The 27,599-nt window shown below is 38.3% G+C and overlaps 3 protein-coding genes across 6 annotated transcripts; 1 reads left to right on the top strand and 2 right to left on the bottom strand.

The window, feature by feature from the left end:
* Positions 1 to 15: 15 nt before the first annotated feature.
* prxl2b (peroxiredoxin like 2B) lies at positions 16 to 13,061 on the bottom strand. Its single transcript, XM_041980980.1, has 7 exons — positions 12,864 to 13,061; positions 12,292 to 12,496; positions 11,197 to 11,248; positions 10,693 to 10,756; positions 10,290 to 10,365; positions 8,169 to 8,287; positions 16 to 336 (listed from the first exon to the last, which is right to left on the bottom strand). The coding sequence occupies exons 1-7, from the start codon at positions 12,924 to 12,926 to the stop codon at positions 310 to 312; spliced, it is 606 nt and encodes a 201-aa protein (XP_041836914.1). The 5' UTR covers positions 12,927 to 13,061; the 3' UTR covers positions 16 to 309.
* A 1,398-nt stretch (positions 13,062 to 14,459) lies between these two features.
* Positions 14,460 to 22,055, top strand: slc45a1 (solute carrier family 45 member 1). 4 transcript variants are annotated; one of them, XM_041981670.1, is made up of 10 exons: positions 14,460 to 14,613; positions 15,226 to 15,666; positions 15,772 to 15,864; positions 16,154 to 16,378; positions 16,559 to 17,457; positions 17,551 to 17,704; positions 17,818 to 17,994; positions 18,112 to 18,317; positions 20,381 to 20,503; positions 21,738 to 22,055. In XM_041981670.1, the coding sequence occupies exons 1-10, from the start codon at positions 14,598 to 14,600 to the stop codon at positions 21,951 to 21,953; spliced, it is 2,550 nt and encodes an 849-aa protein (XP_041837604.1). In that variant the 5' UTR covers positions 14,460 to 14,597; the 3' UTR covers positions 21,954 to 22,055. The 4 variants fall into 4 exon arrangements, with proteins under 4 accessions (XP_041837604.1, XP_041837605.1, XP_041837607.1 ...); XM_041981671.1 differs by having other exon boundaries at positions 14,460 to 14,618; XM_041981673.1 differs by having other exon boundaries at positions 20,381 to 20,606; positions 21,738 to 21,855.
* Positions 22,056 to 22,856: 801 nt separating this feature from the next.
* Positions 22,857 to 25,425, bottom strand: si:ch211-222l21.1 (prothymosin alpha). Its single transcript, XM_041981598.1, has 5 exons — positions 25,222 to 25,425; positions 24,552 to 24,626; positions 24,117 to 24,177; positions 23,863 to 23,936; positions 22,857 to 23,759 (listed from the first exon to the last, which is right to left on the bottom strand). Exons 1-5 carry the CDS (start codon positions 25,270 to 25,272, stop codon positions 23,688 to 23,690), a joined length of 333 nt encoding a protein of 110 aa, XP_041837532.1. The 5' UTR covers positions 25,273 to 25,425; the 3' UTR covers positions 22,857 to 23,687.
* Between the last annotated feature and the right edge of the window lie 2,174 nt (positions 25,426 to 27,599).

Raw genomic sequence — 27,599 nt, 5'->3', positions numbered from 1 at the left:
ACAAATGCAAACATGTTTTCTTTTTGGTTTTTATGAGCCATTTTAAGGAGGTACAAATCAACTGACAAATTAACTGTGAATTAAATGTAAAATTACAAACAAATACAATAATAGATATGACAGAAATGCAGCTTATTTTTGCAGTTAAGATACAAAAACCTAAGCTACATGTATGCTGACATTTGCAAAAGATGTTAAAAACTGATATTTTAATAAATCCACAGGGGTTTCATGTTTTAATGGTCTGAGTAGAAATTAAATTCTTTCATCTTGCTGGAACAAGCAGTTCAGACGTAACTGGCAGCTTCATCATCGTGTACAAACATCATCATTGCACTGTAAGAGAGGTACAGAAGATATCAACTATGTGTGAGATAAATAAGCCATCTTTCATGAGGAGTAGATTTCCAATGATACTATAATAAATGCACACTAACACACTTTTCAGGATGTAAAACATGAAGTGATTATCACATATTTTAACTGAATGGTAATAGTATTAGCCCCAATTTAAAAACAAAATCATCATCTCCACATTTTTATTCACTTCACTCTATGTCAGTGTCTAAAGAGCCAAAATTCTGCGCTGGACTCCACCTTTCTTTCTTTCCCATGGTCTGTTGAAATGGCTTTTATCTGCTGTGACCTACTGAAGCACCACAGAGTAAATATTTAAAGTAAATCAGATCTAGCACCTAGAAAAATTCGCCTCAGTCACAGCTGGCAAAAAGGAAGTCAGAAATCACTGCCACAAGCTGCAACAGCACTTCCTCCAAGGTGGAGGTCATGTATTTGACAGTAATGGTCTGTCTGTTAGCAACATAACCCAAAAGTTATGGATAGATTTAGATGACATTTTCAGGAAATCTCAGAAATGGAATAAAGGAACAAGTGATTAGATAACACCTAGATCAAGGAATTTTCAAAGGAGAGATGGAAACTTTCTCCCCGTAATGATCCCCAACTCAGAAATAATGCCCACAATCACTGGCAAAAAAACCAAAACAAAACAAAAAAACGATGGGCTGGCGGAGGTCTGTGCTCTCTGAGTGCTTCTAGTTCTCTCTTTGGTTTTATTATACAGCACTGGCAGACAATTAAAGTGAGTCAACAAAATTTTTACAGCTAAAATGGTCAATTTATCAGTATGATCATCTTTATCATCTCACTACAGTAATCTTCATTTATTTCAGTTTACTGCTGCAGAGGATGATAAAAAGTGCAGTCACAAGGCCTTTAGTGTAGAAAATGGCTTCCTAGTTATTTCAAATGTATACTAATAAAAATAGAAAAATTATAATACATACATACATACACACATACACACACACATATATACATACATACACATACATACACATACATATACACACACACATATACTCCAAGCTTATATATATATAAATTTGCACATTTAAATTAGAAAATAAAGTTTGCAAGGCTAGGTTAAAACTTTTACCTAGATTGTGGGCTTTAATTGTGTAAAATGTAGTGCAGTCATGCAGATAAAGGAATATATATTTTTTAAATAAATAAAACTTTCATTGACAAGTGATTTAGATATTTTTTTAACAAAAAGCTCACCCATATAACCTTTTATTTTTACATAAAATTGCTGAATCCCCCACTTTACTGTCTTCTGGCTCTGTATGAACATAACGTTAATATTATAGTTAATTAAACCAGCATCCCAAGACTACCATTAAGAGCTCACCACAAGGACTCAGCACAAATTCTGTATCTACTGTTTTCAAAGCAATTAATCTATTTCAGTATTTATTATTAGTTATTGTCCTAATTGCTGACCAAGTTGTTTTCTTAATTCATTGTTAAATGACAGCACAGCAAGTCAATAATGCTAAATGGGTGCTGTCTTAATATTGCACATTAAGATACAGTACCCATCAGATCTGTATTCTCATGCAAAAGAACATATTTATACTCAACTACATTGTTGAGATAAAGTGGACTAAGTTGTGCATTTTCATATAAGAATCTGAAATGAAATTTTTACCTTTTTTCCCCCCGAAGTACAAATGGGGTTTTAAACAAAAACAAAAAGAGAAGACGAGCAAAAAAAACGAGTGTGAGATCTACTATCTATGAGACCAGGAAGTCCTCTTTGTAAACCTTTCAGGGATGGGTTAAAAGGTTAACAGGACCTAAAGTCTTGTGTTAAAGCTCCATCTGAAGCTTTAACACTCCTCTTTTTCTAAACATTATGTAAAATTTCTGATTTTATCATGCTACAGATTCATTGCTGGAGTTTAGAGACAAGTTATTCCTAAGGGAAATGCAGTTTGTTTTTAAGAGCCAGCCACAAAGTTGAGCCAACTTTTTATTAATGACCGGCACTTAACTGAAGACTGTCGGATGAATGTGGGCCAGTACACACCGGTAAGGTAAATAAGATATCAGTTTTGTTTTGATAGTCATTGTGTGAGCAACGGTCAAACTAAGGGAAATAACTCACACTTTACCTGATCACTACCAGCAGGTAACACACATGTAATGATGACCAGAAAGTTAGAGACCAACGCTGTAGATGGAAATGCTACAAACGTAACAATCAGGCTAAAAATACCCAACTGATTAGCCACGTGAAACAATAGAAGTAGCTAACAATAGTGTAACAGTACATTAAAGTGTTAGCAAATAGCATCATTAGCTTATTGATTTCTTGGCAGCAGACGTTTTCCACCTTTGCTGGCATTACTAAATTTGTCACATGTACACCTATTAACAGGGGCATGTACAAATACATCAGGCGAGTGAAGAACTGCAAACAACATTATATTGGACTATAGCTGCTAAGCAGAGTATTTATTTAAGAGATATGTCCTGCTGCATTCCTCGCTGCCGGTTGCTGAGTTGTTCACGCTCATTTTTGGGGTCTGATTCGGACTCTAACATGTATGGCTGTATGCTTGGTGTTGACATTGTTTAGAGAGTATTTATATTACTTTGGTTTATTTACGAGTTCTGCTGGTGTTTCTATAACAAAAACAGTGCACTCTCCCAACAACATCTCCTGGCAGTTGACCAATCAGAAGCAGCCCGCATCAGGAGGAGGCGGGGCTTAGGGCGGAAGAGTCTCATTCTGCTTGTTTCTGGCAGAGGTTGTTTGAGAGGGTCGATATAAAATAAATATAGGGGTTTGTGAAAAAAATGCTGGATTGATTCCTGTCCTTGTGGACTCACATATTAAAATAAATTAGCCTGAAAGGAGCATAATAAAGTCACTTTTACTTCAGAAGGTAAAAGTGGCATATCAGTCAAAATCTCTGGATTTATACGGATTAGCTAACAATTTTGCTAACAAAGCTTCAGCTTTGTCAGACCCTTCTCCCCACTCTCATGTCAGCTAGCTTGTGACTTGCACTTGTCCTTGACACATTATGACCCCTCAGAGAAGACAAAATTCATTCTGTTCGCGGGCTGCAGGGATGACATCTGTTAGTGCTCAGAAAGGTCATGGGGACATGTTGCAGCAGCTCTGACATAGTGGCTTTCGTGAGAAGCAAGCAACAGAACCGGGGGGCAAAACCACTGAACACCATGTGCTGGATATGATGGGCATGTCGAAAGCCACAATGATCACAGGACAAACCTCATAAAGCTTTGGATTTGAGTTATTAGGGCAATGATGTATGAGCAATTAGTCTGTAATGGTGCAATTATAATATAAAAACAAAAGCTGCTTTTTTAGTTGTCATTTCTAGTTTATGGTGTATTAGACGGTGACCTCACAGAGCCACAACTAGGTCATTCATTCTCTAAACCATGTTATTTACACACTGCAGTCAGTTTTATTGAGCTTCTATGCAAAAAAATGAGTTTATTCATTTGTTAAATCTAAAAAGATTTATCTGGGTTTAATATACAGTATGTCCAGATTGTGTATGAGGCTCATAAGTGGAACCATTTGCATTACATGTACAAAAGCTTTTTAATAGAATTATTTAATTTGATTAGCTTGGCATAAAGAGCGGAAACCTTGTTTAAAAGGTCAGTACCAAATTTAAGTACCATTGTTGAATCCAGCAGAGCAGCATCACCCATGCTTCAGCTGTACACAAATGCATCAACATTCAATCATAACAGGAGATTCATTTTCCCTGTGGTAGCTAAAAAAGAACAGAAATGTGGGAGTACCAAATCACAATATCCTCAACAAATGATGATGGCCAATCAATTCCAGTCTGCTTTCTGAGTTGCTTGTTGAACTATCATGTTATTTCAAATTAAAAGAGGTGTCATGTTCTGGACATAAATATTGAAAACACTTCAACAGATGCAATAATAGTAATATTGCAAGTGTGTTGCCAGTAAAAGCCAGTAATATCTCAGGTAAAGATTTTTAAATAGAAAAATCTTAACTTACTCTAAACAAGCACAAGTGGTATTTCTCATTAGCTCCTGATTATCCATGAAAGCAGTAGTTAATAGTTATAAATTATTAGTCTACACCACATTTATAAATGTGCACAACCTTCTTGAAGATACTAAAATGCATCCTGCTACAATATGAAAGTAGCATAATAAACTCAGAGGAATCAAACACCTCCAAAAACACCTCTAAAAAACAATCAAACACCTCTAAACTATATACAGCTTCAGAAGCTGCTGATACATGAAGATAGGAAGCAAAGTGAAAGCCGCCAGACTCAAGAAAAGTATTGTTATTTTAACCAGGTTTTTATCAGAGCATATAAAGCATATAGAGCATATAAAGGAGGGGATTTAGGTATTCTTGTGGAATTGTTAAGGAGAAGGAGAATTATTAGATTTTTCATTGCATTTCATTATTTTGATTTTCATTTAAATCAACAAGTAAATATCCATCCAGTTAATTGCCATGTTGGAGAAAATCTGGCATGACAAAAAACATCATACAAAATATTATGTAGATGTTTGAAAAATGAGAAATTTAGGGAGAATGTTTGGGCAGAAACAGAATTATTAGGTTACAGCAAACACCTTTGGTGCTCTTTGACACATCAGGATACAGCCTATATCTTTTATCTTATTGAAAGTTCTCCTGGCATTAACCATGAAGGCAAATACCCACTAAAGAAAATCCATCTGCTTTAAATAGCTGGATAAGTAAGGGATAATGCCCGACAAGGTGTCCATTATCATAAATTAATGGACGACGTGGACGCATGAACCGTCCAACACGAAGCGGAGCCTGTTGCTGTATTCCTGGTCTCTTCGCTCTCCCTCCCCATTTTGGGATTTACTGGTAAGACTGCTTTCGCTCGTCAGACGGAGCGGGACATTAATCTGCAAGATATGATGGTGTGTTTTCCTCTTTTTTTGAGACACGTGAAGTAGCGTGCCCTATGCTATACTGTGCTTGAGAGGTTGCTGTTTTGTCTCCACTTGGATTACCCCGAGCTCTTCCAGTTCATCGATCTAAACCCCGGCATATAGGGTTGTTTTGGGAAATTGTCAGTTTTTATATACTGTAATTTTATTAATTGTTTTAAAAGAAAGTGTTTAAATTAAATGTAATTTTTATGGGAATCCACCTGCCAAGGTGCATTTTATTTGAACCTACCCTTTTTAGGTTTACTGGGGAGTTTTAACTCCCCAGTTGAGTTGTCACCGTCTTCTTTTTTGTATAGAAATTATTGCTGTTTTCACCTTACTAACACCACCCCGCCACATAAGGTAATCAAGACAGAAAGACAGGCGACGATCTATTCAAAATTAAATGCAACATTGCCGTTGATCGCGACATCTCATATAGATACTGGCATGTTTGTGGACCCTGACCACTGCTGGTTGGGACATTGCGGGACGACAAAATGTTGCTCTATTCTGGTCTCTTCTGGACTGACGGAGCCCAATAAGCCTGAAAGCTGCTTTCACAACAATGTGCTGTCACAGACATGATCTGGTGCGTCTGCAGCCCAGCATCTGAGTTTCTGTTGCCACGGTTACCAACTACCGTTTAGTCAGCACAATAATTTACAGCAATAAGGCTATTTGGCCGGAACTTCTATTAAAAGGTGTCCATTATCACTTTTTAATGGACACCCTCCAGCCAATCAGAATCGAGTGTTCACCCAGACCATGATATAAGTATAGATAAATAATGGAAAGACTTACATATATTTTTAGAATTAAACTACTATTTTATGAGTCAATGAATTGATAGGGCTCATTCACCATTATCATCTAATGAATCTTCTTAAATTTGTTCATAATTTGTACTTACGCTTGTTTTACAAAAACCCTGTGTTTTTCGACCGCAAAATTATTTGTGATTTTTCTCTTAGATTGGTTTAATGCCAACCTCTCCTAAGTTGAAAGAAGGCACCTGCTGGCCCTACTCTGCATAAGTAAATGCCCAAAAAATGACCATAAAAGGTCAAGACTTATAGGCCATGTGCAAACAGACACAGACGAAAGCCAGACAGATGGAGAAAAATAAACAGAATACCAAAAGAATAAATGTAAACCAAAAATTATAATAAAGATGTGCAGTGAAACCTGACTGTCCTCATTTTTAAAGAGATAATGATCACATAATCAGATTTATACAAATAGGTAATTGTACACCACAGGATAAATTTTCATTACATAGCCTACTACTTCTACAGTTGGTAAAGCAAATTATTACCTGCTGTTGCATCTTTACAAGATGCAGTGAGCTAATGGAGTGAGTTGTGCATCTAATGAAATGAAACCTCCAGGTGAGATGGTCAGTATCAACCAGGTGACTAATCATTACAATAAAAAGACACTGTTGTAGTAAATACAATTATTAAAGGCCACATTCAGCAGTTGGACTTTGACATTTATGGAGTGATATTGTTGTAGTTGAGGTTATAGAATTTGGCGGATTCTTGAACAAATGTTAGAAAAATATTTGAAAACACACACACAATCTACAATAATTTGCTATTTATTTGGAACTAAAAGATCTATAAATTCTTCAAATTTATTGTACAAATCTGACCAAATTATTAGTGATATTATATCATTTTATTTTAATTTTATTTTAATAAAAACGACACAAAAGTTGACTTTGTTGTCGGCAAAAGTTCATAAAAGTACACCTGGGTGATCGTAGGATTTGTTCAAAGCTAAGAGCAAATCCAAGATAAGAAGATTTTCATAAATGCCACATTAGTTCGTAAAAACACTTGGTAAACAAGGCCCAATGTTCACAAAAGACAATATATAAATATACATAAATAAGACTGTTAACGGTAAAACCACAACATGTCACTTTCCCAGCTCATCTACTAGACAAAAAAGATGTTAAATGTTAATATCTTAGGAATAAACTGGCATAGCTAAGCGGAATATTTTACCATTATTGTGCAAATACAGGAAGTCCAATGTTTTTACAGTCTAAGTGCTGCGTTAAACTAATCATAGTTTAATTTTTGCTTAATCTATGGTCAACTTCAAGAAAGTGATATCTTTTTCAAAATGTTGAACAATTTTAATAGAAAAAGGGAGGGTAGCTTCAAACTGAATGTTACAAATGTGGTAAGAGTAGAGTGAACTGATGACCACACGGTTATGGTGAATAATGGCATGGTTGATATCCTCCAAGCAGCAGGGTTTAGATTCCAGTACTGACTTTTAAGTCTGACTTCCCACTGAGATCAAAATGATCAAAGATATCCTAAAACGATAAATCCTCCATTATTTACACTTGACATTTAATTTTACAATTCACCACTGAATCTACTTGATGGTCTCTGATAGAAGTTACATCTCATAAATGTTATTTAAGGCTGGTTTTCCAGGTTATCCTGCAGTCCTAAATGTGTACAGCAACATCTAGTGTTTTCAAGTACAGAGATGATCACTCAAGTTTAAAAGGTTTCCAGAGGCCTTTGGCACAGACACTGACAGACCATGAAGATGGTGTAATAAGTGTGAAATCATCTGTGAAGGAGCTACCCTGATGCATTGACGTATTATATTGACGTAAAACAGGTCTTTTTGGGGAGGAAAACAACTTCATAAAAACTGAGGACAATGGACACATAAAATCCAACATGTTTTAACACACACATACACACACACACAAACATAATAACAATTCATTTTACTTAATCATTTGCTATGAAGCTTAAAGTAACTGTACTATTTAAAATTAATTAAAAAAAATAGTAATTTGAGGAAATTATATGACGTACCACTGGCCTCTGTCCTTCCTTTACAGTGGCTGAGATACCAAGAGCTTTAGAGATGTCCTCCAGAGGAACGAGGTCTCCAGGTGAATCCTGGATAAAATGTAGCAACACCTTTTCTCCACCTAAACAAAGAAAATAACATACTTACAAAGTACTTTTAAGCAAGCAAATTTTTTATAATAAGAATTAATTTAGCCATTTTGTTAAAACCCTAAAGAGTAACAATAAATACTGTAAAGAAAAACAGAGAGGATGCAGCCATTTCTGCTCAAGTGGAAAAAAACAGTGTAATGTAGTGTGTTTTATTAGATGTCTCTCTTTTATAGTTCAATAAAATGTACTGTTTTGTGATGTTAATTTGATGTTTTCTGTTCCATTTAATTTTTTGGGTTTGCTGAAATGTCTTTGTAGGATGCTGTCTGGTTGTTTTTTGTTGCTGTTGTATGAAAAGCTGCAGTGTTCTCTGTTTTGTTCATTGTCTTCTTCCATTCTGATTGAGATGATGTGTTTGATGAAATGCTTTGTTTACTTTTTTTAGTGTTGTGTATTCTGAAATTTATTTGTGCTTTTGGTCTTATCTTTGTCCAATAGTGTTATGTTTTTCACCTCAGGACCACCATCTTGGAAAATGAAAGGGGATTTGTAAATAAATGCAACCATCGACTGTAATGCAAGTTCTTTGATTTATAATTTCATCAGGATGAGTGATCGGTGACATGGATACAAATGTTTGTTTTTTTGTGGAATCAACACTTCAGAGAAAAAAAGTAAAAAAAAAAATTAAAAAGAGTTAAAAAAAAATAAAGAAAGAAAGGGAAAAAAAGACACACAGGACAAAGTGACCTGTAATTTACCACCTCTTCATGAGGGCAAGCTGTGCAGCAGCAACACAAAGGACAGTAGTAACACAATACCTGATACAGTTTTATGTCAGAACTGTCATTTTTCCTAAAAATAAAAGTTACCAAACCGCAAAATTATATGAAAGTTGATCTTGAACCACTGAAAAGACTTAACCATGTTTTTAGCTCTCCTGAAGTGATCAAAAAAATGATCCCTGACTGTACTTTTAATTAATTACAAACTCTAAAGATTAACCAGTCAAAATTTCCAACCTGACATCAGTACAAATTTATCATTGTAACCTTTATATTTGCTTAACGAATAGAAATAAAGTGGAAAGAGTCACCAGCTGTGGCGAGAGCTGACATGAGGAGTAAACGCATAACACGCTCACTTCAACAATGTGATGCAGTACTGCCCTCTAGTGGAAAGACTGCAGAACTGCATTTGACATTTTCTCTTTTCATGAGTTTAAACAAGGTAAATTTCTCAGCTTCAGATGATCAGATGAATAGTCAGCTCACCTCTCCATTGTCAATTCTTCCAACTTTACTCAGGTCAGCTGTTGTCATTTTATACAACTTATTTGTTGTATAAAAATTTTTAAAATCCAAAAGATTTGCTATTTTCTCTCTTTGTTGAAACAAGGTCAGTGACCATCACAATCAATCTTTACAATTCATACAGCAATATAAATTATTGTAAAGTAATTAAATACAATAGAAAAAAATTATTAGTTTGTATACTACACAGAAAACAGTGGATCACTTACACACTACCTGTAAGATCGACGTGCCATCCTAGAATCTGAAGTTCAGTACCCACAAGAATTAAAGATCTCAGAGTAGCGCTATGTGGCATCGACATTCTGGGAGGCTAATATTGCCTGTGAGGTCATATTAGGCAGAGATCCATAAGGTGAGAAGAGGTATGAATTATGCTGAGAATCTTCTTTCAAGACTTTCTAGTTCCCCTCCAAGCACAAAACTAGCTTTGCCTGTTAGTTTGTAAGATCTAGCTTTGTCCTGTACCACTAACAGACTATGGGTGCCACAGCAGAGAGAAGATATCTGCAACATGGCCTGACAGATGGTAAAAGAACTGAACTTTCCCAGTAGATGATGCGGCCCATTTAAAAAAAAAAGAATACTTGACCAGTTCAGTCTGTTGTCTATATGCAAACTTCCACATATTTGAAGTTGTGGGTTCCTAGCAGGTCATTTACTGGCAATAAGGGGAAAAAAAACCCTCACTATAACCCCGCTATGCATTGGTCCGTACCTTTTGCCACAATGAGCATGCCTCCACTTTGGAGCAGATCTCCAGAAAAGTTTCCCTGGATTCCTGCAGCACTTGCCTGAAAGCAGCAGAGATGACAAGAGGTTAGAGAAGGTAAGTGTGTTAGCCAACCAACTACTAGTACTGATCGTGAGCCTTTAATATATACAAAAGAAGATTAGAGTAAAAACATTGCAAAAGAATTAGGGCAAAAAAACTTTAATTAATATATATCATAATCAAACTTTCCCAGCTGTTTACTTTAACATGATTATTTACTAACATTACCAGTTTTCTGAATCTTACAGATGCAAAATAAGTTCTAAAAAATGCACGAAAGCAGAAAAGTTTTAGCCTGTAGTATCATTTCTTAAGTTTCCTTAGGCACGACAGAATTATAATCTACCTTTGAAGATATGTCTCGTACTTTCTTCCCCAAAGCAGCTGGAACCAAACTTAAAGCTGTGTACCTGAGGTAAAAAAAAAAACAGTTTTTCAGTTTAAGATAAAGAGTAAATGCTAATTTCTAAGGTATTTAGTTTGTAAATAGCTTTCAGAGTTTTTCATTGGAGGCCAGCCTCTCGACTGTTTAGGCTAGACGACGGAGAGGCCATTTTGGTCCTTGAAAGGTCGCAGTACTACAAGTTTGAGAGGTTTCCCCATTTTAAATCACCTGATTCAATTACTGAGTCGTTGTGGATTTGGCCAGCTGTTGGATCCATTTAATTTGAATCAAGCGTGTTGGAGCAAGGAAACAGCTCAAACCTGCAGGACAGCAGCCCTCGAGGATAGACTGATTATCTTGGAGAAACTAAAGCGATTTAAACCACAGTCCAAGTGTCATGCATCTAGGAGAAAAAAGGCAGCTTCTTTACTGCATGCAGTATAAACATGGATTTACTATTCTCACCGTTTGAAACCCAAATCCTTGTAACACTTCTTTTGTTCATCCACATAAATGGCTAAAGAAAAAAGAAAAGAAAATGGATGATTATAAATTTACACTATTTACACCACAGGACAGACAGTTGAAAACAATGAATTCAGTAAGAAAAATTGAGTTATTTTGGCAAGCCCTGTCTTTTTTTATTATTATTATTATTATTATTATTATTAAAGTGTGCAATAAGGAGACAGTTTGGGCTTTCATTCCACAATGCTTTACAAACCAACTTCCACCTCTGGTTTGAAGAGGATCCAGCCTGTCTCAAGTGTGCAGCCCAAACAACCCTCAAACATGTCTTTCTGGACTGTAAGACCAGCCTAACTAGGGAAGATACACCTGGTCCCACACTCAAGTGTTAAAGTGTTTAACTTCTGAACTTGAGAGAAATTGGGCAATCATTAGTACGTTGCGTCCTAAAATCCTGAAAATCCATCACAGGGATACTGAATGATGGTAATCAGAGGGCCCTACGAAAGGCCATAAAAGAACTTGCCCCTGTGTCTGAGAGAAGCAGTCAGTGGCTGTGGCTGAAGAGGAAGGACACCATATGGGCCTCCAAATGACCACATGAAGCCTCCATGCAACACACACCCATGTCTGATCAGCTTATGGTGGGCCAGCCTCCAGCAAGGGTGTCTTGTGATAAAAGGCTGAAACACCCAATGAGCCGAATGCACAACTGACAATGTGTTATGTGCTGGCATGCGATCGTTATCCATCTCAAAACCACCAAAATTGTCATCTCCAACCTAGCAGGTGTGACATCCCCTAACTTGCCAACATGGTGATACTTCAGCACTTATAACAACTAGCCTTAGTAAGTGTTTTAAATAATCCAAATTTTTAAATCAAATTGAGTTAATTTATAAATTAAGATAACTTTCAGTCGGTAAGTCATAAAACTAGTTTTGCCGTTTAAAAAAACTGTCAGAAAGCACAGACTTTATGACTGAGGAGAAAACAAATTTAGTCAATGGTACTTTTTAACCCTATTAAGGCAGCGGTTGTTAACTGTATCCAGCATTTAAAAGCTTTTTGACCAATACGTGAGCTACTTACGTCCTTTAAAAAACCCTCCAGCCTTAAAGTCCTGCAACCCAAACTCTTCTGGTCCAACTCCCACCAGTAAGACCCCACTGGCTTTCAGGTCAGGCTCCAGTTTGCTGATCTCTGACGCCATCCATCGACACACCTGACAACCAAACCTGCGCAGGAAGAAAACGACCACCGGTTGGTCCTGCCACAGAGACTGGAGCTCTACTGCCTGAAAAACAGACAAAAAAAGTCAGTGAATTCGTGAAAAACATATCCCACGGGAACCGTGGTGCAAATGGGTGGAAGTGGACTGCACAAATTTAATAGCTTATGTTTTAAAACATGAACCATAAATTCAAACTGTCTCCTGTGATAACACCTACTCCCGTCAGATCATCATTATATCACATCAGACTCGTTAGTCAGCAATAATGGCTGCTTTTAAAGTGTCTCTCAGCACGGAGCTCCCTAGAAACACGCTAGAAACCTTACCACACGGTTTTACCACAAAAAAACACATTTAAAGAAAACGACATTAAATGAATCTTTCAAAAACTGACTAAGAAAACCCTCAGCGTTACCCCCTGTGAGCTTACCTCTCCAGTGTCAGAGCTCTTCAGTAAGTTCTTTCCAACTTTAGCCAGGTCAACAGTTGCCATTTTATCACTTCAAACGCTATTCCAGCTATAAAAATCCTGCTGAGACGAAAAGAATGAAAGAATAAAATGTAAGAACGCCTGTTATACTCCTACATAGGTTGCGAAACAGATTTTCCTTAAACGCCCTCAAAGTCACACCATCCAATCACACTTCACTTACGCTATTAACTCAGCCAATTAAAAGGCGCGCTCAAGTACTCGGAGGCGGGACCTAGTTTGGACACTTTCAGCACGTGCATTCTCTACTACTAGCAACTTTCAGAGTTTAGATTTTGTATTCTAGTAAGCGCTGTTGTTTTTCTTCGCGTTATTTGTCTACCTAGATTCTCTGTGGAACATTCAATGAGTGAACTGAACCTGGAGCTTGAATATTTTAAATAATTAATTTTTTCATAATGTGGATTGCATAAGGTGTCTGTACCACACCTTGGTAGTTCAAAGGTGATAGTATGTATTGCATGTCCTTTTTTTGCTGTCTTCGGTCAGTTATGTAGGTTTACTTGCTATTTATGATATTGACCCAGCAGTCCATTCTCTTTTAGATGTTGGAGAACAATTGTTCTTATTTTATTACTCTTGTGTTCAAAGGGGGAAAAATAAAATTAATCATTTATAATACTATTATAATTACGTTTTTCCATGTTCTCTTGTTGCTTTTCCTCAAACACATTTTATTCCACATAAAACAATGTACTTTAAACTATAATCCTTTAAATCTGACATCTGGCTGTGGCTTCTAGATTTGATAAATGTAATGCTATTTTACATTTATATAATAACAGCCTAGGTGATAAGTGCATATCACATCAACTCTACATCAGTTTCTGAAAGTGAGTCTAAAGTTGCCAGTCACCTAATCATCTTTCATTGACACAGATCACATTTGTTGTTTTGTTTGAAGAAGGCTACAATAAGAAAAAAATATCCACATTTGTCCATTAACTTAAATAGAAATAATTTTCTAAAAAAAAATCAAGCTCACGTTTTAGTAATGATGCCTTTAATACACCATACCTTGGGGGTTATATCCTCTTCTACTGTTTGAAGGTGGACAACCTGCAGGCCAGATTATCACACTACATGTCAATTAGACATAATTAGCCATGCTGTCAGAGGTGCCCCCTAAAATAACTGCAGTTATTCTGCAGAGACTGTTAATATCTGTCACGATACTGTTAAAAAAACAGTAGGTTGTTGCTATGTTGGTCAGTCCATATTATATTCAGTTATATCTGCTAATTACTTGCATAAAATAAGTTTAAAGTAAACCTTTGAAGTAATAATAAATACGTCATAAAATCTAGCCTATGGGAACAATGCTTGTAGCATAGACGAATATAAAATAAAACAAAAATATTCGAGCTAAGTATGAGTTTGATAAACCTGTGTTCAGGTACAGTAAATGTGCAGACTATGTATTGTGTGGATGGACAGATGTGTCCGCGGTGCTGATGTTGCAGGGAGGAGGCGTGACGTCACGGGAGAGACCGGGAGAAAAGGCGAATGGGGAGAAGGGAAGTGGGGGAAGGAGGAGAAGGGACGCAGGAGAGAGCGGGGGGATGACTGCATCAAAGGAAAACAAAAATAAAAAATATGACTCCTGTAATTAACAGCACGCTTTCCGCCCATCATTATGATTCCTCTGTTTACCAACACAGTGCGTCGCAATAAATGACCAGCCGCCCCGGTAAGGTAATTATCGTCTTTAATGTCTGCGTTTGCACGCCCTTTTCGTCTTCTTACACAATTGAGTCGAATGTCTGGTGTTCACCTTTAGGACCTAAATGTCAAGTCGAGGAAAATGTCGAGGATGATTCGCCAAGAAGGAGTAAACAATCGATTTACGGCTAACCGGCCACGCACCACATGCAGATATATTTTTTAAAAATCGTTTTAATGTGACCGACAATGATGTGTAATCGCTTTATCTGTCTTTACAACAGCTCCATTGTGTCCGACTTGCTATTTCTACATGAAAAATTAAAATGGAAACAGGCGTCATGATAGCGTTGCCGCATAGTACACTACTGTAGTCAGCCACGGCGAACACATGGGCTCTGCGCACAGCATGCGCACTGGTTGCAGTGCGTCGTGCCCATCAAACCCTGTCTGCTCATGACTGCAGTGTCCTCTTGGTAGACCTATATCTATAGCAAACAGCAGCACCAACATACCCAGACGTCTGTGATGTTAGCCTGATCATGAATGATCTCTAATCTTAGCATTTTAAGTGCAACAAAGTTTGAATCCTCTCTGGGTTTTAATGTGCAATTACATAACATCTTTTTATATGCTGCAGTGTACTCTGGCTTGAGAGGGATGTCGTCTCCAGGCATGGGCACCCCCAGTGACCCCCTCTTGGCCAGTCCAGGAGGGAGGTCATCCACAGCTCAAGAGGGTATTTGGAGGAGCTCTCTACCCAAAACTGCCAGCTTCCCAACATCCACCACACGGCATCTCAGTCACAGAGCTAACAACTTCCAAAGACAGCCAAAGCGTAGGAAGCTGATACGACCTTCACCCCCTCCCCCACCCAACACACCCTGCCCCCTTGACCAGCTGGACCTCAGTGAGCTTCCCCCGAGACGTACCTTCCAAGAGCTGCTCTTCAACGGCTGCATCCTGTTTGGTATTGAATTTAGCTATGCCATGGAAACGGCTTATGTGACTCCTGTGCTCTTACAGATGGGGCTGCCTGATCAATTCTACAGCTTGGTGTGGTTTATTAGTCCCATTCTCGGTGAGTGTTTTGCAGGGATGTGTAATGTGCCTTTGAATAACAGTTGTAAGATACATCGCTAACTCTGTAGACTATAACTCTGCCCCCCCTATCTTTGACTTGAAGGATTCCTCGTTCAGCCTCTCATAGGAGCATGGAGTGATCGTTGTACATCCCGGTTTGGGCGAAGGAGACCTTTTATTTTTGCTTTAGCTGTAGGTAAGATAGAGTTTAATGGTCTTGCATTGTGCTTAAAAAAGGGGTGAATCTACCAATAAATTTTTTTTGATGAAATAGCCAAACAGAAAAGCATAGTTTTCTCAAACATTCCTCATTGCAATTCATAGATATATCTTACCTGGAGAATACTTACATAGATCTCTATAGAAACAGTTTAACCACTTAAGTAGTTCTCTTAACCTCCACAAACCTTCAGTCACAACAGTCACTATGCACATGGACAAATATTTTTCATATTTTATATGATTATTTTTTTTTCTCCTTGCAGGAGCTTTGGTTGGTCTCACCCTGGTGCTAAATGGACGGGACATTGGGGGTGCCTTGGCTGACACAGCATCAAATCACAAGTGGGGAATTGTCCTGACAGTGTGTGGTGTGGTTCTGATGGACTTCAGTGCCGACTCAGCCGACAACCCAAGCCACGCTTACATGATGGATGTTTGCAGCCCAGAGGACCAGGACCGGGGTCTGAACATTCATGCATTACTAGCAGGCAGGAAAAACCTTTCACTCCTTCTTTTTTTTTACCATTCTGAAGTAACATAGATGGTTGTAGATATAATCGTGATTCTTTTAAACTTAGTTGGATATTGCAGAGCAGAAATTTAACAGAAATTTTTATTTTAACCATAGTTTTTCTCTTGCCTTTTCATGTTCTCACTTTTCCACACAGGACTAGGAGGAGGATTTGGTTATATTGTAGGTGGCATCAACTGGGACCAGACACAGTTTGGAAGGTCAATGGGGGGTCAGCTGCGGGTCATATACTTGTTTACGAGTATCACTTTGGTGATCGCAACAGCCTTGACTCTGATGAGTATCCCTGAGAGGCCCTTACCAAAGAGCCAAACAAACAAAGCCTCCAGTAAAAACCATCTGAAAAGCCCCAGTCTCCCTCTTCCTCCCTCTCCTCCTATCCCCCCTGGTGCGGCTCTAGGACTGGATGAGGAAGACGAAGAAGGCCTTTACAGCTACAATTTTTCAAAGTCCCACCCAGGTAATCCTGACCTTTTGGCCCATTCTTGCAGTGCTAATGCACGTCTATGTGCTGGCCTCACTAGCCCCATATCGCCCCTAAGCCCCCTCACTCCAAAATATGGCAGCTTTATAAGCAGGGACAGCTCGCTCACTGGCATCAATGAGTTTGCGTCCTCATTAGGAACCTCCTACATAGACAGTGTGCTCATAGACTGCTACACAGGTCCGCAGACTCCACAGGCCCTGGCCCCAAGTGCCACCAGCATACCCCTGCCTCCAGGGGATTCACCTCCTCCTGACAAGTCCACACAGGCAGCAAGGAACCATCCTGAAGGACAGACCCAGGCTGATGTGGGGTCTCATCCAGCTGGGAATGCTCAGGATGCAGAAGGGTCTGAGCTTGAAGGAGATGCACAATCTCAAGGGGTACCTCAGGTAACAGCTGGGGCTCAGCCTGGTGCAGGGTTGCATCGAGGCTCTAATGCTGGCATCCTGAAACGACCTCAGAGTCTTGCACTGATGGAGGAGCCCATGGCAACCCAGATTATTGGGCTGGAGAATGGACGCAGGAGAACTGTGACTTTTAGCCAGCAGGTCAGGCACAAATTTCAGCACTAACTGAGGCTTTTTAGTGAATAGCTGTTACAAAATTTTTATAAAGGGTGTCTTTTTTTCTCTCGGGTGCAGGTTGCAAACATTTTGCTGAATGGAGTGCGCTATGAGAGCGATCTAAGTGAGAATGTGGAGACAGCAGAATCCCAAATGTCAATGAAGCTGCTGTGTATAGCCATCTACAGGATGCCTCCTTCTCTGCGGAGTTTATGCACTAATCATTTTTTAGGTGAGAATAATCACTTCATTTTAATGTCATTTTTACTGTCTTACCTCAAAATCTGTTTTAAATTTAATTTGTTATGTAAGCTAATGCTTTTTTTTTCTTTCTCTTTGCTGTAGGCTGGTTGTCATTTGAAGGCATGCTTCTCTTTTATACTGACTTCATGGGAGAGGTTGTATTTGAAGGAGACCCCAAAGCACCCCATGACTCTGAGGCATACCAACGCTACAATGCTGGGGTCAGCATGGGCTGCTGGGGCATGTGCATCTATGCATTCAGTGCTGCTTTCTACTCAGGTAACCACTCAAAATCACATCTCATTTTATCTTTTCTACCTTGGGTGGACTTGTACAGTTATTTGTCTCACAATTCTTTTTTTTTTATTTTTTTTTTATATCTGCTGCAACTTCCAGCCATATTGGAGAAACTAGAGGAGCGTTTCTCTCTTCGCACTCTATATTTTTTTGCCTACTTGGCATTTGGTTTGGGCACAGGCCTCGCAACATTATCCACCAACCTCTACGTGGTACTTTCTCTCTGTGTCACCTACGGGGTGCTCTTCTCCTCATTATGTACACTGCCTTACTCTCTGCTGTGTGAATACTACCAGTGCCCTCAGGTATGTGCAGCAATTGATTATTTTTCATTATTTATTGTAACTAAATTCAGCACCTCCTGTAATTTTTTATATAAACTGTTTAGTTTTAGTTCTTGCTTCCTCTGAATGGTAAAATATAGTATAGTACAAACCAGCTGTTTATTCTTTGTTTGAATGGTGCCAAACAAGTCACTGGAAAGGAAAAATTTTAAAAAGCCTATATTATAGATTTGTGAGCTGTTCAAACTAACAGATTTGGGAAAAATTTATCAGCATTTTGGGAAAGTAAACCTTTTATGGCTTCATTGGTCAAAAAATAAAATAAATATTAATAATATATATATATATATATATATATATATATATATATATATATATATATACACTAACTACAATAAAACAAAAGATGGTTGTTTATGTAGTATCTTTTCAATAGACACAGTGACATTCCTTCTTTACTGCATTGTTTATGATACACTTAAAATCATTTAAAGATCCTCAAGGTTTTATTCAGATATTTGTAAGATGATGACAAAGAAGGCAAAGGTTTCTGCAGAGTTAGTTAATCATTTGACTATATCAATGAAGTCCTCAAAGAGTTAGATGTCTGTCAGCAACACATAATCTCATCATACTGCCTTAACAACTGATATTAGCTTTATTCACAGTGTAGCTGAATCATCAGTTGAAATGATGAGGTTTCTAGGTATTGTTGCAGAACAAAGGACACTAAGTGGCTTCTCTTCTTTTCTCTTTTTTAAACTTGCAGTAACAGTTTAATTATCAACTCAAACAATAGTTCACCAGTTTCAGGGAAACAGCAGAGGGTGCAGCTAGAGCTCTCAGCTACAAACATGGTGCAGTATTCACCAGTTTTTATTGAGCACAGCATACAACAAACATACTACTCTACTGTGGTGTTCTTCAATCAGTAACACATCATTGACACTAGAAAGAGGCACAAAAGCCCACACGTGGCCGAGACACTCACACACACACACACACACACACACAGAAAGCACCAAAATAGAGAGCAAGAAACTTGAAAGTTTGCTGGTGCAAGCAGATTTGGACAGTACTGTAATGAAACTATATCACAAGATTCAGACATATAAGGCTTGTACCTTGATGACAGCAATATACAAGTGTTACAAGAGCCCCTGTTAGATAATAATTATAATAACAATGTTGATTTTATTAATTCCAATAAGGAAGTTGTTTCTCTGCAATTAAACCATCCTAATTACAGTTAGAGCAGTGGGCTGCCATATTACAGAGCCTGGGGAGCACTTATTAACTGCATTAGATAGGGAATATTTACCACTAATGTTTTCATTAGTCATGCAGATATCCGTACTTTATACATTAACGTTCCTTCAGTTAGTCAGCCTACAGCTGCAATAGAAAGAGCTTTTGTATGCATGTAATGTCTGTCATTCCCTTGACATTACACAGAATATCAAGTAGTATATCAATTGTTAATGTCAAAGACTTCATAGAGTCAGAGTTTTTCTACATTTTAGTATTAGCTAGTCAATATTGGTGTGGTTGTAAAAAAAACGAAAGTGAGTACTGGGATTGGTTGGAAAGAGTTGATTTTCTACATATATTAGCTTACTGAACAGCTGTAAACAGTTTTCACTCACATGGTACACTTACAGTCTCAGAAACACTATGTTAACAAAATGTAAACAAAATTAGAAACTATATTTTTAACTTCAAACATTCAACTCAACAGAGTTGTTTCCTTGTTCATTTTTCTCAGGGACTGTGAAAAAAGTGCTGTAGGTGCAGCATCTGATAATGGCAGGATGTTGTAGCATGTGTCTGGCCTGCATGTAGGTCAGACTTCAGCATGCAAGAAGTGACAGTTAAATAACACAAGGTTCAACTTACAGCCATTACAAAGAAGCATCTGTATTTCTGTATTCGTATTTGTAAAAGTTAAAATACAGTTTTATTATAACTGCTGGCTGTAGCTTCATATTGACTGTAGAAAGTCTTTTCTCTAAAAATGCCAAATTCCTCTTTTTAGCTGAAGTGTTTGCTGTGATCACATAACCATACTCGTGTTTATCTTTCAGTTTTGTGGGTCGTCAGAGGAGGGGACCAGACGAGGGATGGGGGTGGACATCTCTCTGCTCAGCTGCCAGTACTTCCTGGCTCAGATCCTGGTCTCTGTGGCGATGGGTCCTCTGACCTCACTGGTGGGTGGGGCTCAGGGAGTGATGTATTTTGCAAGCCTGATGTCATTCGTGGGCTGCCTGTACTCCTCTCTCTGCGTGGTGTACCAGCTGCCCCCCCCTGAGGGTGAGCCCCCCGAAAGCGAGACCCAGCCACTATTGGTGCACATCTAGCAAAGCCTCTTCATTCACTTTTACCTCACACAATGCTCACACTGAAGGGCACATGGTCCTACGCTGTCGCTTAGTGTCTGGGCGTGTTGAGCTTCATATAGGTGACAGACACACTGCACATCTTGCCACACACTGTACAGCACAGTTTCATGTTCTTTTACACTAATCCGCACTGCTCTTCTCAGAGCTAGACAGACAGACAGACATTGGCCACCACTCTAAGACGTGTATACATGACCAGTGTGTTCATACAGTGTGTGTGCCCATGCATTTCTTCTAACTTTTGCAAACGAATGTGTGGCCTTTTTGAATGCACAAGTGTGTGTGACTGAGAGACTGAGTGTAGATGGGCCTAAGCTTTTCCTGTGTCTGATTCTTTGCTGTCAAATTTTACATCATTTTTTCTTGCATCTTTGTTGGTGTTTAGGATAGCAATGTTGATCACTACATGCAAGTTAACCACAGCTTTCCCCCTCTTTTCCTTCCTTTTATCAGTTGCCTAACGTCTGCATGAGCTGCGGTGTAATCTTTCAAAGCCACATGGTAGTGTTTTTGTTTTGGTCATATGGCTAAAGGAATGTCTACCTGCCTGTTTCTCTGAGTTAGCACCTAGCATCACACCTGCAGCAAGATTTTCCGACTAAATGAATGTGCTGCCGGTGACCGCTTACACTTTCTCTTTTAATCATTCAAGAGCTCTTTCTGCCTAATTTAGCAAACTAATATTCTCCTTGTTCATAGTATAGAAGGGCTTCACATTGTCCACATTTTAACAGCAAACACAACACTTTCAATTAAATCTAGTCCATATGAAACTTAATGTGAAATCTTGAAAGTAATATTTTGGAGCTGGGCACTCTTAACAAAGTCCCACAATTAAGAGTACAATGACAGTGTAATCATCATAGAGCGATGGCTAACAATGTGACAAACACTTTAACACATACTTACACAATCATGCAGAAATGTGTACTGGTGGCAATTTCTATCTGGGCCCTCACTAAGCCACGTGCAGCCCTGTGAGCTGTCACCCGACTCCCAGCCATTCCATTGTAATAATGACAGTGATTCTTGTCATTGTCAGGAAGAGGAGAAGTTGAAACTGGGGTGTGAATCAGCATACAGTCGGAAACCGATCAAAACAGAAGAGCTGCAATCAGAAGACTCATGTGAACTGTGGGTAACCCTGAAGATGGACAACATTAAAAAGACGGGGGGGGGGGGGGGGGGGGTAAAGACTGTGGGGTATTCACAGAGCCAGCAGCAAGTGCTTCTTGACAACATTAGGGCGCATGCTTAAGGTAGTAGGCTTCTGCTTCACTGTGCTCTGCCCATTATCTCGGTGTAGTGATGACCTTACAATTTGTTAAAAACAAAAAAGAAAACAAAAAAGATATTTAAAAAAATGGGGGGGGGGGGGGGGGGTCTTCACTAGAAGCTATTTTCATCTCTTTTCCATCCTGATGAAGTCATCTTTTTCAGCAAAGAGATATACTTTTTCTTTTTACATCTGCTGTGCCATGGAAATCGCTCAGCCTCAACAGCTGATGTCAGGGCTTTAAAAGAGGTTAACTTTTAGCCTTTCATTGTGATGGTTTCATTGAGCACCCCAACACCCTGGTGCCTCTGCAGAATGTTAATAATTGCCTACTATTAAAGCCTCCTGGACTGAATGGATGCACACCATGCTAAATGTTTCTAAGGAAACAGTAACTGTACGGATCATGCTGTTGCAGCTTGCTTGAGGAAGAAGTAAAACACAGTTTTTGTGTTATATGGTACCACTTATTGTTCAATATTAGCATTGATGTAAAAGCTGTTTATTCAGGGTTAATTTAAAACTAAAATGATCATTTTACCATTGAGGCTCTGGTGTGAATTACTGCGTCTTTAATTTACTGGTCACCATTTCAGCTCAAACCAGTTGTCACTTTTTGTGAATTTAGTAAGAGTAAAAATAAACTACACCACACGGGGGAGCAATAACACAAAGAGCAGCAAAACACTTATTCTGCACACCCAGCTCCATTACCAAGTGAGTGAAATTATCCCTGCTCCTTCCTGCATCTCAGCCAGCCATTTTCCATGTAAAGAAAAATTGGGTCAAGTGACATCATCCACTTTTAGAACCATGTTTTTTTTTTATAAAACACTAATGGTTTATTAACTTACAACATACAACACACACACAGAGCCAGCATGCTTAAGTAAAAAGACAAATTTATTTGTTAATCAGAATATACAAAGCAGTGGGTTGAAGTAACCGAATGCCATTCTGGTTCTGAAAAAGGCAGTCTTGTACACAGAACTGGGCTACCCAACCATAACATAAAACTCGTTGAAAATGCAAGAAAAACAAAGTATAAATGGTACAAACTTGCGTGGAATGCATACAGAACAAATGACCAAAGCTTTAAGATTTAAGAGGGGTTAATTAACATTGCAAAATCCTGCCTCCACAGAAAAAGGTCAAACAATCCATCAGTGGAGGTGCAGGAGAGCCCCTTTATGCATTTGCACCATCTGTTATGTTAACAGGTCAGCCAGGGATTTAAGTAGCAGCTCAACACAAAAAATGACGCTTCAACTAATAATGCTAACAAGTGTCCATTATCCCCTGCTTAAAACTTATCTTTGGTCCTTTAAGTGTATCTTGAGAGGTCAACATGAGCCTTGGAGGTGAGCAGCTGCCTGTATGTATGGATCATCTGGTCAGCACTGACATAATAGAGACTGCGCTTCTAAACACACTGATGTGAAACGTCAGGAAATGAAAACTGATCTCTTTGTGTGGCCCAATTTGTACGTGTTTAAAAAATAAAATAAAAAAAGCTAATTTTAAAGACCAATAAATAACATTCCATAAAAGAAAAAAAAATGCAGGGCCACCAAGTTTCAAGACTCCAGTGCAATGTGATAACATGGGAGCAACCAAAAAGAAATCTCTTTCAAAGATACAGAAAGCACAAGCTCTACAACACGATGTTGACCAGGCTGGTGAGACAGTGCTGCAAACAAGAAGCATGGCAAAGACCTAAGCCTCCACTTCTGCCTCTTTCGAATCTCCATTTTCCTCTGTCTTCTGCTTTTTTGTCTCCTCATTTTCCTAATGAAAACAGAATGTATGTCATGTATGAGCAAAAACCAGACATCAGATTAGTCAAAAACAAAAGATTAAAACCATTTACTTCGACCTAATGACAACCCACCTCCTCCTCTTCAGCTGCACGCTTCACAGGCTGTGCATTAGTCTCCTCAGCAGGGGGCGCCTCCTCTGCATTTCCTGCAAGGACAGTTGTGCAGTTTAGAAATTACAGCCTTAACCTTTCATGTATTTACATCCAGGTTCACTTGCTCAGGGACTGGAATTTATATGTAAGGGTTTAACTATTTACAATGGATATCAGAAAAAAAACAACATTAAACATATTCTTTTGAAGTCTGTTAGAGAAATTTGACACACCTCCATTCTTCTGTTCCTCCTCTGTGGTTTCTTCCTTTTTGTCACTGTGATCAGCACCATTCTGAAAAAAGGAAATATCAATCCTTTTAAAGTATAGCATGACAAGAATTTATTTATTAAAAAACATTAATCAGGAAAGCATTATTCAAATAACTATCCTATAAGCTAGCACGTCCTTTGGGGACTCTTTAAAAACAGGCATGTGTAGGGAACTCTTATTACCTCCCCAGAGGATTAACTGCCAAGCTGTGAGAAACCACAGTATACAGAAACCAATGGAGACGACCAACTAACATCTGTGCCATTTCACAACCCAAACAAAGCAGAGTGTGGAGGGAGCAGCTGAACAGGAGGGGGAGACGGGTGCAGCGACACCTGCATGATGAGGAGCGCTAAGACAAAAGGCCACGAGGCTGATTTGCGTCTCAAACTCACTGTGCCATTGGCAGGTGCGTCCCCGCTGTCGGTCTTCTCCTCCTCCGTTTCTACTTCTTTCTTCTCTTTAAGATCCTAAAAGACAAAGTTGAATAGAATGATAAGTCTGGAGAACCACATGTGCGTGAATATTTGATGTAAAAAAAAGAAGAAAAAAAGAAAGAAAGACGGGAATGTGTAAATATATACAATGCTATGTCTGTTTAAAATAGAAAGTGGTGAATGTTGAGCGTTTTCATCCCCTGCCGCGCAGTGTGCACGCGCTGCGGCTTCCCGCCCACAGCAGCTCCGCTTCACCAGCTGCACCGTTTCTACCGCTTTGTCTGCTCAACAGGACATTTTTTAAACCCTTCTGCATCACATTCAATTTAAATTTCAGATACAACCGCCTGCCGATGCTAAAGATGACCATTGTATTGTCTAAGTTGTGTGTTACTTTCAGTAAATGACGTTTCAATTCAGTCATTTAGCTTACATACTTACTCATACAGAAACCCGAGTTAACTTAAACGAAGTAACGTTAGCGGAAACATTTGATACAACCGCGGAATAACTGCTACTGGTAACGAGAGTTAGGTAATCTGGCTTATAATACAAATAACGCAACAACTCTAAAAAGTTCGCGAAATCTTTTAACACGGTGGAGAAAAAACGTCTGAATGAAACGCACCTTGGCTGTAACCTCTGTGGTGGCGGTGGTGTCAACAGCTGTATCGGCCATGGCTAGTTTTGTAAATTAAATTAGATAATTATTATCCTGATTAGATAGATATATATATATTTCCTTATCTCTCTGTCGTCGTGTGGTTAATCCAAAGACACTGAGAGAAATGATGTCTACCCTTCTCCGCTTTTCTCTGGATCTCGTTGAAAATCCACTCTCGTTGGATACAAAGACTCGATCCTGCACATGATTGGGCTAGGACAGCTATAAGGGTATTCTATTGGTTAAATGCCTTGTCAATTTCGGTATAACGTCCCGCCTTCTGAGCATGTCCTCATTGATTGGTTAATTTTATTTAAAGCGCTGCTCTATGATGCCTCGGTTCTTTTCTTCTCTTTGCCATCAGTTTGCTTTTGAGTTTTCAGCTGAAATTCGAACAATGGATATAAGTAGCTTGTTGCTAAAGTTATTATACTCTATCAGATTCTACCAATGACTGCATATTTTCTCAAATGGACAGATTGTCAAAGTAAATCCACAATTGGCCATGGGTCTCTTTTGTCTTAATCCTCTGCTCTGCACAAATGCAGTGTCAGATTACATGCAAAAACGGAATAATGTGACGGTGTGAAAACCCCTCCTCCTTTCCATATTTAACTTTTATAACAAAATGTGCATCAGCCGCCTATCTGTGCTTACATTTTAACTTTTGACAACAATAGCGAACAGTGTAACTTTAACAGGAGAAATCAAAATCTTAACTAATCAGGCCTGCACAACATGACGGCAAGACAATAAATCTACAATTAAATATAAATTTTTTAACATTTTACAATTGATCTATTAAACTGAGTAAAGGATAATTGTTTGCTGTTTATATTTATGAAAACAAATGTCACATATTACTATATTTCATTGACTGAACATAGTAAACGACATCAGTCAATGGAGAAATGATAAACTTAAATGTTTTTTAAAATATACAAATAAATGTCTCATATACTGAGGACCAGACAATAAATGTGCTACTTTGTAATTTGTAAGTGTATCAGAGATAGTAATTAGGTGTATGTTGTAAACTCACACAGTGGGAGCAATTCATTATACTGTTAAAGATTATGTACATTTTTTAAATCATTACATTCCTGCAAAATGTACACAATTCAAACCTTTAAGATGCAGAAAATAATACATACTTGAGATCAAGTCTGTATTGTATATTGTTGACATCTCTGCAAGCTTTCTTAAATATGTAATTGCAAATATTGCAGAGGAATGTGTGGGAGGGATATTTGAAGACAGATGGAAGTGATGCATGCTTTAAGATCATATGTCTAATAGATATTATGAAATCAACAGATAAAAAAAAATGAATAAACAAACCATTAGATTTGTGTTGCCAAAGCAGCCATTTTTCCTCACAAGTTTATTGAGGTTAGCTACCACTGCAGTCACTCACTCAACTGTTAAACCAAAGGAAGTGGCATCATGCACGTTTGAGGGGCCTGGACTCTTTGGTCTATATCTGGTTAAAGCCTACTGTAGTTTCAAAATGGATTAGAAAATCAAGCTTTAAGCTACAAGAAAATCACCTCACCTTGAATGTTACCTGCAACTTTTATTGTTCAGCACAGAGCTATTTTATATTTTCATATTACTTTTAGTTACTACATAATCATTAGTATAACAGTATCATTTTCACTCTTCAAAACATTCATAACTGTACTTTAAATATCGCTAAAGAAAATAAAATAAAAACTTGTCCCAACACATCCAAGTAAAATATCTTGATGTTAACTGTTCAACTGTAATTTTAAGACCCTCGAAAGCCTAGTCTTACACTGCCTCAATTATCATCTTACCAGCATTCAAACCACTGCCTCTGAAAAAGCCTCCAGGCCCAGTATTGTTGTTCACCCCACATTCAGCTGAAATATAATTACAAGGAATGTATTTACACACAAAGTATATCAGAGTAGGAGCTGGCTTCTTAGAGGTTTATTTTCTTCTTCATTTGAGGTTTTCTGATTTGTGTTAAGTAGGTTGTTCAACCATTTTATCAAGGACCTATAAAAATATGATAAAGCATTTTAATCTTATGAACCAAAACTTCTGATATTTTATATGAAAGTAATTATAAACAATAAAGAAAATGCATGGGTTTTATACAGAGTGGTTAAGACAAAGTATGCGTAGCAGCTATGCTAAAGAAAGTGTATGCACCAAACAGAAAAAGATCATTGAAGTAGGCAATATAATCACCATAATGAGCATAGAACCTACTGTAAATCCATGGGAGGATCTAGCAGAGCAGACTAAAGAGCAGAAGGCATTACTCACTCTTTCTCTGCAACTGGAAAATGGGAGCAACCAGAGAGAGGGGG

The sequence above is a fragment of the Melanotaenia boesemani genome, chromosome 3, assembly GCF_017639745.1.
Source record: "Melanotaenia boesemani isolate fMelBoe1 chromosome 3, fMelBoe1.pri, whole genome shotgun sequence".
NCBI lineage: Eukaryota > Metazoa > Chordata > Actinopteri > Atheriniformes > Melanotaeniidae > Melanotaenia > Melanotaenia boesemani.
The sequence above is the reverse complement of the archived record's forward strand: the minus strand, read 5'-3'. Positions and strand labels throughout refer to the sequence as shown.

Excerpts from the sequence above, each read along its gene's own strand:
- si:ch211-222l21.1 (XM_041981598.1), bottom strand. The coding sequence starts at position 25,272 with ATGGCCGATACAGCTGTTGACACCACCGCCACCACAGAGGTTACAGCC. Across the intron at positions 24,627-25,221 it reads CCACAGAGGTTACAGCCAAG|GATCTTAAAGAGAAGAAAGA; the intron begins GTGCGTTTCATT and ends TTTGTCTTTTAG. Across the intron at positions 24,178-24,551 it reads ACGCACCTGCCAATGGCACA|AATGGTGCTGATCACAGTGA; the intron begins GTGAGTTTGAGA and ends TCCTTTTTTCAG.
- prxl2b (XM_041980980.1), bottom strand. The coding sequence starts at position 12,926 with ATGGCAACTGTTGACCTGGCTAAAGTTGGAAAGAACTTACTGAAGAGC. Across the intron at positions 12,497-12,863 it reads AGAGCTCTGACACTGGAGAG|GCAGTAGAGCTCCAGTCTCT; the intron begins GTAAGCTCACAG and ends TCTGTTTTTCAG. Across the intron at positions 8,288-10,289 it reads CATGCTCATTGTGGCAAAAG|GTGGAGAAAAGGTGTTGCTA; the intron begins GTACGGACCAAT and ends TTCTTTGTTTAG.
- slc45a1 (XM_041981670.1), top strand. Across the intron at positions 17,705-17,817 it reads ATGCACTAATCATTTTTTAG|GCTGGTTGTCATTTGAAGGC; the intron begins GTGAGAATAATC and ends TCTTTGCTGTAG. Across the intron at positions 20,504-21,737 it reads TGGGTCCTCTGACCTCACTG|GAAGAGGAGAAGTTGAAACT; the intron begins GTGGGTGGGGCT and ends TGTCATTGTCAG.